The sequence below is a fragment of the Triplophysa rosa genome, linkage group LG25 (genome assembly GCF_024868665.1).
Source record: "Triplophysa rosa linkage group LG25, Trosa_1v2, whole genome shotgun sequence".
Taxonomy (NCBI): domain Eukaryota; kingdom Metazoa; phylum Chordata; class Actinopteri; order Cypriniformes; family Nemacheilidae; genus Triplophysa; species Triplophysa rosa.
This window is the reverse complement of record NC_079914.1, coordinates 15,418,754-15,432,699: the sequence shown is the minus strand read 5'-3', so window position 1 is coordinate 15,432,699 and position 13,946 is coordinate 15,418,754. Positions and strand designations below refer to the sequence as shown.

The following is a 13,946-nucleotide window of genomic DNA, read 5'->3' as shown; positions in this document are numbered from 1 at the left end:
TATTTCAATCAAAACCTGTTAAGCTTGCAAAATTTTCATAACCAATCTCTCATGGTGTCATTGGCCTATGCCCAACATTCTTTCTGTATTAGATGCAATATTTGGAACAACACATGGTGCTTTGGGATGGTGATGTTGCAATCTGCACTTTAACATTATTCCTGTAAATTGCTATGAGAGGTTTAACTTTGGGTGGTTGGACAGCAGGATTGATGATCAGTTCACAGAGGACAGAAAGGGGAGCGCTGCAGGAGTTGAGCGGAGCTTCAGGTTAATGGCACAGTCACAGATGCACAGCCCAAAACGACTGATGTTTGTGTGTCACAGAGCGTTAAATCTCTCAGCTTTATAAGAGATCTTTCTACAGACACAAACTCATGAAGATGAAGACATCTGTCCTCTGAAACCTCCACCTGAGGAACATTTATTACAACGATCCAAAACTCCCCCAAATAGTTCTAATGGTGGTGCTTGTTTCCACACGATCTCACTCTGTTTCTCCGCCTCATTCTCGGGGTTGATCAAGGAGAAAGCTGTTGAGCTACACCCACTCGGTTTTAACAAATCAGATGAAGAAGTTATTCTGTCGGTCGGTGTGTTTGTGGGCAACGACTGTTACTGACTAACAGAGATGAAACACTGAACACTTGAATAACTTCACTGATCAACAAACATCTCAAACATCTACACCAACATGAAGACCATCTCTTTACTCTTCATCATCTCTTTATTCATCAACGGTGAGTTCATTTAGCATCATTTAACACTTCAGCGTTTATTTCTCCACAGACTGTAAGTGAGCGTGATATATATTCATGATATATACGAGTTCAGATACGGACGGTATTTAACATATTTTTTGTCGTTTTTCTCTTATCATTCGTAACACTGTTAATGACTTAATGTTGTTTCTGAAAGATCACGTGATTGGATCGACACACTTGAATACAGCAGACGTCTCGACTTCATGTTTAATGTCTTTAGTCTTTGTACTGACGGTAGTGAGTTTAATCTCTCACTTTTGTTCTGTAGGTGCTGTGACCGAGTCAGTGACGGTGAATAAGGGATTTTCTGTCACTCTTCACACTAATANACAAACATCTACACCAACATGAAGACCATCTCTTTACTCTTCATCATCTCTTTATTCATCAACGGTGAGTTCATTTAGCATCATTTAACACTTCAGCGTTTATTTCTCCACAGACTGTAAGTGAGCGTGATATATATTCATGATATATACGAGTTCAGATACGGACGGTATTTAACATATTTTTTGTCGTTTTTCTCTTATCATTCGTAACACTGTTAATGACTTAATGTTGTTTCTGAAAGATCACGTGATTGGATCGACACACTTGAATACAGCAGACGTCTCGACTTCATGTTTAATGTCTTTAGTCTTTGTACTGACGGTAGTGAGTTTAATCTCTCACTTTTGTTCTGTAGGTGCTGTGACCGAGTCAGTGACGGTGAATAAGGGATTTTCTGTCACTCTTCACACTAATACTGTAATACAGAGTAATGATGTGATCGAGTGGAGATATGGATTTAAAAATGAACCCCTGGCTAAAGTGGACAGAGGTTCAATCTCAGTGTTTAACGGCTCTGATTGGACATTTAGTGACAAACTGAAGATAAACAGTCAGACTGGAGATCTCACCATCATATACGACACATTTGAAGTCATTGGAGAGTATCGTCTACAGATCACTGGAGAGAAAACAAGAAAGACATTCGTGCTTAGTGGTGAGTACTTCAATGTTTACTTTAGATTATTCATTTCAGGTCTCTAAATAAGAATTAGTGTGAAAGAAGAGACATTTATAAACGTGATGTTAATGTTATTGTTAGAAAGTGTTGGATCACATCAGTACAGTCATCAGTTTGTCTTCAAGTGACAGTTTACAAATGTGTTTTATATCCTTTACTTTTGCTGGTGAACCAGTGCCCAGAAAATTATGAAGTGAAAATAAAAAATGCATTTCCGTCATTGAATAGCTTCATCCTCTCTTGAATGTGTCAGCAGTGAGGCCTTGATTTATAGCTACAGAAGTACTTTAAACTGCTTTACAAGATCTGCTTGCCTCACATTTCTCTCCAGTTTTCTTTCTTTCCCAACTTTATAAAGCTGATGTCTCATCAGCTCAGTCGCAGCGGGTACGTTAACTTCCCCATGTAGCCGACTCAGATATCACTGTATAGTGAACATTTCATTTTAATAACCTTCACGGTTTCTTCTGCAGGTCGGGGTGGTTATGGAGGTGATGTGACGTCATTGTCAGAGATGGAGGGAGATGATGTCTATCTGAGCTCTGGTTCAACTACTGATAATTATGATGTGATCCGCTGGAGGTTTCAGAACTCTCCTCTAGTTGACTTTTACACAAAGACTAAAAACATCTCAACACATGATGAGAGATTCAGAGACAGACTCGAGTTAAGTTTCTTTGGATCTCTCACCATCACAAACTTGAGAACCAATGACTCTGGACTTTATGAAGTCATTGTCGACAGCAATAGCGGAACACACACCATACACCAGTCATACACAGTTACTGTCAGTGGTGAGTACATCAATCCTTTAATATCATAAACATCACATATACATGATCGCTCTGTGAATGATTCCAATGTGAAATGAATCTTTGCATTTACCATGAGCTCTTTCTTTGAATGGACACATTCAGTGGTTTAGTCACGAGCTGTTCCATGTCTAATAAAATGAACTTTATTAGGGATGCACCGAATGTTCGGCCAAAAATAGCAAGAATTGCATGAAAAGAAAAAAGGCATGAATTGTGATACGATCAAGCAGCAACCAGCGCAGAGAGAGAGAAACGCGCGTGCACAGTTTCTTAATGCTGCAAAAATGTTGTGTGTGTGTGTGTGTGTGTGTGTGTGTGTAGAGCATTTTAAAGTGTCAGAAAGACACCGGTGGGTAACTTTACATCAGACGGAAGCGGGCTGTCTGACAGTAGCCCCGCCGCTCGCGACATCCTTTGACATCATACAGTGGTCGCGTGCACACACTAAACAACATGTCAAAGTATGTTCTGTGCATCCCGGCCACGAGTGCACCTTCTGAGAGAACAGTCAGCTTTTGTGGGCGGAGTTTGGAGGAGAGACGTGAACTGATATGATTGTCAGTCAGTTTTTTTTTCTTTAAATAATTTTGCAATGTAGCCTGTAATAATCCAACAAGTTTCGTTCATTCGTATTTCTAGTTTATAGGCCTTAATTGTCGTGATTCTGCCCATCTTGTCATGCCTTTATGATCTTGCAGCAGAATCACGGCAGGATCCCTTGTTTTATGTGAGAAGCCATGAGATGTTTGTTTTTTACTTCTCATGTATTTTCTCGTGTCTGTAGCCCCGCCCCTCTCGTTTCCTGTATTGTCTCCCTCTTGTGTCTTATGTTCCACACCTGCCCTCGCTCGTTATCCCTCGTTTGTCTCTCCTTTATAATACCCTCATGTTCATTGTCTTGTTGCTCGGTCATTGTATGCAGTTCGTCTTGTGCTCGTCCAGTGTTTACCTGTGCCCAGTGGTGGACGAAGTACACAACTTCCTTACTTGAGTGAAAGTACAGATACTACTGGTCAAATATTACTCCACTACAAGTAAAAGTAGTAAAGACAGATTCTTACTTGAGTAAAAGTACAGAAGTACGTGCTTTTAAAAGTACTCAAGTATTAAAAGTACATTTACTTCATGTCAGCTGTGCATTGTTTTATTGTCGTATACCTTGTGCCTCTGAAGCACCCTACTGAATACACAGAGTAGCTCACAGTATCAGTTGTATTAAAGGAGTAGTTCACTTCAAAATTTGCCCCCATTGACTTTCCATAGTAGTTTTTATTCCTACTATGGAAAGTCAATGGGGGCAAATTTTGCAGTGAGCAACTCCTTTAAGAGCTTTATATGTTTAGCACACATATGTTTAGTTTAGATATAATCCTGTATGATCATTTAGCCTATTATCCTCATTAGCCCCCTAGGCCTATATGTATTTATGAGCAGTGTTCTTTTATTTTGTATATTCCCTTTACCAGTTTTAGCAGCAATTTACCAGTAAGTAGTAAGGTTCTTGTAAATAGTAAAGTGTAGAAGCCATGTGTTTGTTGGATTTATTACCATTTGTATTACCATAATTTAACTACAAACATAAACTATAGCTAGTATAATTAAACTATGGTATTTTAGTTGCTGTGGTTTTACTAAAGATTATTAATTGGAGTATGGTTCCTATATATAGAAAATGGTAAATTTGTGGATACTGTGGTTTTACTGCAAATACCATCCCTGCGAAAAAAACAATGAATTTTTGAAGTAGAATGAGATTTTTAAATTAAATTCCTCTTTGTAGTGTGTTTGGGTACCATCCCACCAATAGAATCCATCACATACAAGTAGACAACAAGTATCCATAGTACAATTCCCATTATAACCATTAAATCCATTACATTTTATGTTGTATTTTGGGCAGGGTTCTATTGTTTTTATTTCAACAGGAATACTTCAACTATAGTTACTTCAGTAAAAACATCATTCATTTTCCAAATCGCTTTAAATGATACAGCAGAGCAGAAGTTAACACCACGCGTAGCTCAAGGTGTATGTGATGCTTATTTACCTTTAGCCGTTATGCCGATCATTTTCATGACAATGTTTCTATGATCTTTGACTGATCGTAACCCACAGATGATTACACCACACTTTAACATGTGCCTTTTCTCTTTTATTGTTCTATTTGCCTTTTTAGAGCGCTATCAACGGTGTAGCAGCGCCTACGTTTACATTAGTTTAGCGGGGAAGATCCCAGAGTTGCCAGATTTGCGTATTTTTTTTGCTAAATGGCCATTCAAAGCTTGCCGGAAAACCGCGAGCTTAGAAAAACTGAAATACTTGGCAACATAAAAGGTCCTGGAAGATCGCAAGCAAGATAAATGACGCACACCGGAAAACCCGCTGCATAGAAACCATTTTCTACTTTTGGACCTTTTTATAAATGTAGTGGAGTAAAAAGTATGATATTTGTCTTTCAAATGTAGTGAAGTTATAAGTACAAGTACTCAGAAAAAATAATACTCAAGTAAAGTACAGATACTCAAAAAGTGTACTTAAGTACAGTACTCACGGTAAAGTATTACTTCAGTTGACTGTCCACCTCTCCACTGTGCCATAATGCTCCGTTCCTGTTGAGATGTGCTCGACTGTCTTGGATTCTTAGTATCAGGTTGAGTTCACTGTTCAGTGATTCAGTATGTTTGGATAGCTTATATGTATTATAGTTAGTCATTAGTTTCAGAAAACTTACCTATGCATGATTAATTGTTACTCCCCGGACAGCACGCCAAATACGCATATCTTTACTACCCCTGCTATTTTTATTATCTGCACAGGTGAACTCGTGAAATGTTGAAAGAAATATGTTTTTTTACAGCTGAAAAACATCAAATCACACCATCAAAATCCCTTTATTTGTGCATTTAAAATGTGAAATCCTAATAACTCAACATAGAATAACATAACGTTATACTACGCTGATCTGGACACATATATTTCATGTTGTAGTTTTTCATTTCAATTTTCATTAGTCGCAAAGCTGCTTCACGTATATTACAATTAAAAATAATAATGAGGATAATAATAATGGATGAATAAATAAAACATTGACAATATATTACATTCAAACACATAAGCTTTGCTCTATGCAATGTACATTGATGTATAACTGAAAAAAATGCTATCTTGGATGTTTCTGTCTATCGTTTAATTAAATGTTATTGTATTATTGTCAGTTTCTGTAAATTGAAATGGAAAAAGTGCAACAGTACCATATGTAAAGGGACAGTTCACGCACAAATGAAAATTCATTATTTACTCCCCCTTTAAGTTGTTCCAGGCCTGCGTAAACGTCTTTGTCCCGTTGAACACAAAAGTTGAAGTTTTGAAGAATGTGGGAATGCAGACAGTTGACTCACACTGTGGTTTCCTTTAAATTCTTCTTCGTAACAAACACTGTTTTTGGTTTATGGGGATTATAAAAAAAGATATTTTTGCCGTATAGGGTGGTTGTTCACACACATTTGTTTCACATCAAAGTGGATTTTGCACAACAGTTCCTCTTTAATCTCAGTGTTTCTCATGTTTTAGGTTATACAGGTGAAGTGAAGCCAGTGTCAGTGCCGGAGGGAGATTCTGTCACTCTACACACTGAAGATCAAATACAGATGCATGATTTATTAGACTGGACATTTGGAAAGAAAGACTTAATATCGGGAGTGTCTGGAGGGTCCTATGATACTTATATTGAGAGATTCTATGGCAGACTGCAGGTGGATGATCAGACCGGATCCCTCACCATCACAAACATGACAACTGAAATCTCTGGACTTTATCAACTAAAGATCAGAAACCGACAATCGGGGAAATCCTTTAAAAAAAGATTCATGGTGACTGTCAGAGGTGAGTCTTAGTGCAATGAAAGTATTATGTCAGTTTGACATGTCATAGCTTGGGTCCTGATGCAGAAAACTCCAGAATTCATTCATATTTACTGTAGCTGTGGTGGTTTCTGTAACCTCCGAACAACCTACTAAACAACATGTCAAAGTATGTTCTGTGCATCCCGGCCACGAGTCCACGAGAACAAAGATCTTTTGTGGGCGGAGTTTGGAGGAGAGACGTGAACTGAAATGGTTGTCAGTCAGCATCAGTCAGAATTGCTTGCATTGGACGTTTTTATTTCTTTAAATAATTTTGCAATGTATCCTATAATAATCCAACAGTTTTCGTTCATTCGTATTTTTATTGTATAGGCCAAATGTTGAATGACACTGTTTTGTTGTAGGGGTAGGCTTGCATTACATTCTTTTAGCAGTCAGTTATAGGCACAAAAGTGACTCGTCTCATTGGTCTTCAGAGGAATCTTATCACTGAATCTTCGTTATTTCAGGATCTGTGTACGTGTAGGTTTCGTGTTTTTTGTTGTTGTTGTTGTTGTTGTTGTTGTTGTTGTTGTTGTTGTTGTTGTTGTTCTCAGAGATGGGCAGTATTTTAATTAAATGTATTTGAAATACTTATTTAATTACTTTTGATTATTTTGTCATTTGTATTTTCCTTAACAAAAAAGTCAAATGTAATTTGTAATTAAATACTTTGAGAGTAATTTGTATTTTAAAATACTTAAATACTTTTTAAAATATGTCATTTTATTCTTGCCTACAATAACTTCACCAGGCAGTGGTGGCACCACTGTTCCGAAAGTGGTGGGGCAAATTTTGATTCTGAAATATGTAATAAAATGTGAGCTATCAATAATAATTTGAGCTAAACAGCTTGTGGCACAGCAAATGCAAGCAGAACACAAATATAAAAAATGTATTAAACTTAATTTTATTAAACAGTAAAAAACCCTGTTCTAGACTTTGGTGATCTTTCATTCCATTAAAGGATACTTCACATCTCATTTCCCTTTACTGCCATAGTAGGGAAAATAAATACAATGGTAGTCAAAGGGAATGAGATCTGACATTCTTCCAAATATCTTTAGAAATCTTTAGAATCTCTAGAAATTTATACAGGTTTGGATCAATCTGAGGGTGAGTAAATGATGACAGAAATTTTACAATTAATGGGGAGGAATGAAACGCTCAATATGGCCGCTCTAGCAAAAGAACTCCGCCCTCCAGTGATACGAGCCAATCGTCAATCAGTATTGACTGACGATTCTCTGGGGCGGGGCTCTCGTGAGGCGCTTGCCAGGCTGTGCATGCACAGTAGATGAAGTGATCTTGAAAAAGGTGATTTTTAACGCAATTTAAGCTTAGCAAGCCCAAGTTATGGTACAGTTCATGTCAGGTTTAATTATTGATAGGACGTATGCTGTTTAATTGTGATTTTTGCCAGCGATTTAAAAAATATCTGCCTTCCCCATTAAAGTAGATAGGACAGTGGACTTGCTATTAACTGCCCAGAGGCGTTGCAAACATGGCCGCCGAGTGGCACGACTTCCGTTAACGGACTTTGGTCGCGGAAGAATGAGATAAATCAATAATGATAATAATATTAAAATGACGTGAAGGCCTACATATTTATGTAAGTGTGTTGCTAAAATCGGAGTGTTTGATGGACTGCTGCTTAGAAAACTTTTCTTTCTTTCTTCGGTGNTTTAGCAGATGTTTTTAAGCAGCAGATCTCCAGATCTTTAGCAGATGTATTACAGACGTTCAGACGTCTCCGAGACGTATTGCAGATGAGCAAACTATGTATTTAAGATGTCTTGCAGATGTAAATGCAGACGTCAAATAGACGTAAACCAGATGGATTGTGCTATCTGGGTAGCGGGTTCGGAAGGAACCGGCGAGCTCGGAGCCCGCTCCCCGGACAGCACGCCAAATACGCATATCTTTACTACCCCTGCTATTTTTATTATCTGCACAGGTGAACTCGTGAAATGTTGAAAGAAATATGTTTTTTTACAGCTGAAAAACATCAAATCACACCATCAAAATCCCTTTATTTGTGCATTTAAAATGTGAAATCCTAATAACTCAACATAGAATAACATACCGTTATACTCCGCTGATCTGGACACATATATTTCATGTTGTAGTTTTTCATTTCAATTTTCATTTGTCGCAAAGCTGCTTCACGTATATTACAATTAAAAATAATAATGAGGATAATAATAATGGATGAATAAATAAAACATTGACAATATATTACATTCAAACACATAAGCTTTGCTCTATGCAATGTACATTGATGTATAACTGAAACAAATGCTATCTTGGATGTTTCTGTCTATCGTTTAATTAAATGTTATTGTATTATTGTCAGTTTCTGTAAATTGAAATGGAAAAAGTGCAACAGTACCATATGTAAAGGGACAGTTCACGCACAAATGAAAATTCATTATTTACTCCCCCTTTAAGTTGTTCCAGGCCTGCGTAAACGTCTTTGTCCCGTTGAACACAAAAGTTGAAGTTTTGAAGAATGTGGGAATGCAGACAGTTGACTCACACTGTGGTTTCCTTTATATTCTTCTTCGTAACAAACACTGTTTTTGGTTTATGGGGATTATAAAAAAAGATATTTTTGCCGTATAGGGTGGTTGTTCACACACATTTGTTTCACATCAAAGTGGATTTTGCACAACAGTTCCTCTTTAATCTCAGTGTTTCTCATGTTTTTGGTTATACAGGTGAAGTGAAGCCAGTGTCAGTGCCGGAGTGAGATTCTGTCACTCTACACACTGAAGATCAAATACAGAGATATGATTTTATAGACTGGACATTTGGAAATAAAGACTTAATATCGGGAGTGTCTGGAGGGTCCTATGATACTTATATTGAGAGATTCTATGGCAGACTGCAGGTGGATGATCAGACCGGATCCCTCACCATCACAAACATGACAACTGAAATCTCTGGACTTTATCAACTAAAGATCAGAAACCGACAATCGGGGTAATCCTTTAAAAAAAGTTTCATGGTGACTGTCAGAGGTGAGTCTTAGTGCAATGAAAGTATTATGTCAGTTTGACATGTCATAGCTTGGGTCCTGATGCAGAAAACTCCAGAATTCATTCATATTTACTGTAGCTGTGGTGGTTTCTGTAACCTCCGAACAACCTACTAAACAACATGTCAAAGTATGTTCTGTGCATCCCGGCCACGAGTCCACGAGAACAAAGATCTTTTGTGGGCGGAGTTTGGAGGAGAGACGTGAACAAATGGTTGTCAGTCAGCATCAGTCAGAATTGCTTGCATTGGACGTTTTTATTTCTTTAAATAATTTTGCAATGTATCCTATAATAATCCAACAGTTTTCTTTCATTCGTATTTTTATTGTATAGGCCAAATGTTGAATGACACTGTTTTGTTGTAGGGGAAGGCTTGCATTACATTATTTTAGCAGTCAGTTATAGGCACAAAAGTGACTCATTCATCTTCAGAGGAATCTTATCACTGAATCTTCGTTATTTCAGGATCTGTGTACGTGTAGGTTTCGTGTTTTTTGTTGTTGTTGTTGTTGTTGTTGTTGTTGTTGTTGTTGTTGTTGTTGTTGTTCTCAGAGATGGGCAGTATTTTAATTAAATGTATTTGAAATACTTATTTAATTACTTTTGATTATTTTGTCATTTGTATTTTCCTTAACAAAAAAGTCAAATGTAATTTGTAATTAAATACTTTGAGAGTAATTTGTATTTTAAAATACTTAAATACTTTTTAAAATATGTCATTTTATTCTTGCCTACAATAACTTCACCAGGCAGTGGTGGCACCACTGTTCCGAAAGTGGTGGGGCAAATTTTGATTCTGAAATATGTAATAAAATGTGAGCTATCAATAATAATTTGAGCTAAACAGCTTGTGGCACAGCAAATGCAAGCAGAACACAAATATAAAAAATGTATTAAACTTAATTTTATTAAACAGTAAATAACCCTGTTCTAGACTTTGGTGATCTTTCATTCCATTAAAGGATACTTCACATCTCATTTCCCTTTACTGCCATAGTAGGGAAAATAAATACAATGGTAGTCAATGGGAATGAGATCTGACATTCTTCCAAATATCTTTAGAAATCTTTAGAATCTCTAGAAATTTATACAGGTTTGGATCAATCTGAGGGTGAGTAAATGATGACAGAAATTTTACAATTAATGGGGAGGAATGAAACGCTCAATATGGCCGCTCTAGCAAAAGAACTCCGCCCTCCAGTGATACGAGCCAATCGTCAATCAGTATTGACTGACGATTCTCTGGGGCGGGGCTCTCGTGAGGCGCTTGCCAGGCTGTGCATGCACAGTAGATGAAGTGATCTTGAAAAAGGTGATTTTTAACGCAATTTAAGCTTAGCAAGCCCAAGTTATGGTACAGTTCATGTCAGGTTTAATTATTGATAGGACGTATGCTGTTTAATTGTGATTTTTGCCAGCGATTTAAAAAATATCTGCCTTCCCCATTAAAGTAGATAGGACAGTGGACTTGCTATTAACTGCCCAGAGGCGTTGCAAACATGGCCGCCGAGTGGCACGACTTCCGTTAACGGACTTTGGTCGCGGAAGAATGAGATAAATCAATAATGATAATAATATTAAAATGACGTGAAGGCCTACATATTTATGTAAGTGTGTTGCTAAAATCGGAGTGTTTGATGGACTGCTGCTTAGAAAACTTTTCTTTCTTTCTTCGGTGTGTCTAACTCCACTGTTAATATGATTGCTTTAAAAAAATATTGTATTTTTGTATTTTCAAATTACAAATTACTTGTATTTTAATTAAATACATTTTTCACAGCAGTATTTTGTATTTTATTTAAATACATTTTATGAGTAAGTATTTGTAATTTGTAACTAAATACTTAGCGCGCTCGGCTGTTACTAAAGTCTGAGATCAAACACCGAACACTTGAATGACTTCTGATCATCTTAATGCACTCAAACATGACATGAAGACAATCTCTTCATCATCTCTATTCATCAACTGTGAGCTCATTTAGCAACATTTAGACAACACTTCAGCGTTCACTTTTCTGCACACCAGAAGTGTGCATTATGTCATTTCTAGCTTTAGTCAAAGAACAACCGTACACGGATCTGTACACGTGTCATTTTAATTGACACCTGTCAGTGCTGACCTGTGTTCTACATGAGATCAAATCTGATGTGTGTCTCTCTCTCATTACAGCTCAAGATCGATCTTCACATGTGTCTTCAGGAGGATCATGTGTTGGTGTTCTGCTGGTGTTTGTGTGGTCACAGATCATCTAAATCAAGAACACAAGAGTTTAAGAATCATGTAGAGCGGATAATAACAGAGGAAAACAGTCTGTCGACATAAACGCTAGCAAACATAAACTCCTGTAAACTTTGTGAAAATAACTGACATTAGACAATATGCTTGCCGTCACATGCTAATAGTTTAAGAATGCTACGGTGCATTTTGCTTTTTGTTTGTTTGTTAATAAACTACTGTTGTTTAGTTTGGTTTGTGGTGACATGTTTGTGTATCTAGCTGTGATTGTACTGTGTGTATTACACAATCATGTCAGTATTTCACATTCCTTCTTCTTCAGGTAGTGACATGTTTGTGTATCTGATTGTACTGTGTGTATTACACAGTTTTTCACATTCCTCCTTCTTCTTCTTCAGGTGTTGTGTACTGAAACTCATTTGGTGGTGATGGATCTGAGCATCTGTGTTATTGTGTAAACTACTGCTCGGGCATGTCAACTGGGATTATTTCACAATCACAGATTCAGAGTCAGTCGTCCTTTAAGAGAAACAACAGATTGCAGGTTTGGTTAAACGATCAGATTGACTCTATGTATTCACTTTTGTACTCATTTTTGAACATTTAGTTTATAACCTCTCATAACCTCTCTCATAGCTAAACCTTTCATTATTTTGGGCTTCACCTCATACAGCCCTTTGTGACGAAATAAAACCTGACATTTGTGCCTATACCATTAAACTGTGTGTATTTAAGACTAGTGAAGAGTCTTCATTTGTATCTTACTGTCTGCATCATATAGCTGGGCTTGGAATTGTAAGCTTTGGTCTTGTCACCCCCCCCATATAACCAAGATAAGAATAATTCAGCACAGTGTTGTCACATGTGGGCCAAACCACTTGCATGCTTAATGTTTTGCAGGGCTCTTGGCAGCATCACTTTTAAAGAGTTTCTCCTGACGCAATATCTGAGTGAGAACAGAGCCAATAGAAAAGAAAACACTGTGAATTTAAGTGTGCTTGTTTAGTTTTATCGAAAGAAATCCTCCTGCGAGTGGAGACATTAGCGCGCGCATGGGTGCGCGTTATGCGCTCTCGAAATGATTTTCTTATAACGCCGGAACGGCTTGAAATGATTTAAGCTACTGTATAAAGAAGAGACATTTGCATCTAAAAGTTGGTTTTCTGCCCTATATTGCAGGATCCACCAGTGCGCGCATGCATACGCACGCATTACAACAGGGTTCTCATCATTGACACCAGAGAACAAGCCTGTTCTTCATAACTTTTACTTGCTAATGCACTTAAACATCAGCAAAAAACAAAGACATTTGGCCTCATAAGCCTCCAAACGTTTAACCTCGTTTTCCTGGAAGTTACGCTTTGGTTTGTCTGCATTGAGAAATAGAGAAAAAGGGAAAGGGGTGAGGAGATATTTATGTGTTGATACAAGATACTTCATGGCTCCGTCAATAGCGCATTGTGATGGAGAGTTAACGCTGTCCTTGCATGATGTTCTTGTAAAAAAAAAACCTAAAAGAGTAGAAATATGATATATGGCTTAATTATAATCACATATGTTTTTTAATAAATGCTCCTTTTAAACATGTAACTGTAGCTATACTGTAGCAAATTGTTCAAAATATTAAACTAAAAGTTAGTTTTAAACAATTTGTTTAGAACAGATTTTTATTACAGTCATAAACAGACACAATACAATAAAAGTGTATTCAAAGTAGCCTAAAACAACAAAATAAATATAACAAACGTGCTATAAGGATAATATAGCAAGGATAAATAATAAACAAATAATGAAACTTGTTCATTCGAAAATTAGAATAAAAAGGGATTTTGAGTAAGAACATTTTATTTTATAAACGTGAAATTTCCCCAGTAAAAACGTATATACGTAAGCTGAGCCTTATACCTTTATAGGTTCCTTGATTATTAACATTTTATTTATGTTTATAGTATTTTCTTGAGAATCGATTTCGTCAAATATGTGAGACTGGATGTCTGTGTGGGAAATAATTATTTGATCCCCTGCTGATTTTGTAAGTTTGCCTGCTTACAAAGAGATGAAGGGTCTATAATGTTTATGGTGGGTTTATTTTACCTGATAGAGAAAATGTTATATAAAGGTTATTGTTAAATTTCTGGTTCCTTACAAACACTAAGTTTCTGTCTGTGTTTTGGATCAC

At 36.9% G+C, this 13,946-nt stretch overlaps 1 protein-coding gene across 3 annotated transcripts; it reads left to right on the top strand.

The window, feature by feature from the left end:
• Nucleotides 1–229: 229 nt before the first annotated feature.
• On the top strand, nucleotides 230–13,925 carry LOC130548656 (uncharacterized). Of its 3 annotated transcripts, XM_057325571.1 has the most exons (7): nucleotides 231–740; nucleotides 1,033–1,157; nucleotides 1,450–1,749; nucleotides 2,247–2,567; nucleotides 6,159–6,470; nucleotides 11,702–11,800; nucleotides 12,165–13,925. In XM_057325571.1, the coding sequence occupies exons 2-6, from the start codon at nucleotides 1,112–1,114 to the stop codon at nucleotides 11,782–11,784; spliced, it is 1,062 nt and encodes a 353-aa protein (XP_057181554.1). In that variant the 5' UTR covers nucleotides 231–740; nucleotides 1,033–1,111; the 3' UTR covers nucleotides 11,785–11,800; nucleotides 12,165–13,925. The 3 variants fall into 3 exon arrangements, with proteins under 3 accessions (XP_057181555.1, XP_057181554.1, XP_057181551.1); XM_057325572.1 differs by lacking the exon at nucleotides 12,165–13,925 and having other exon boundaries at nucleotides 230–740; nucleotides 6,168–6,470; nucleotides 11,702–11,995; XM_057325568.1 differs by lacking the exon at nucleotides 12,165–13,925 and having other exon boundaries at nucleotides 11,702–11,995.
• The last annotated feature ends 21 nt before the right edge of the window (nucleotides 13,926–13,946 follow it).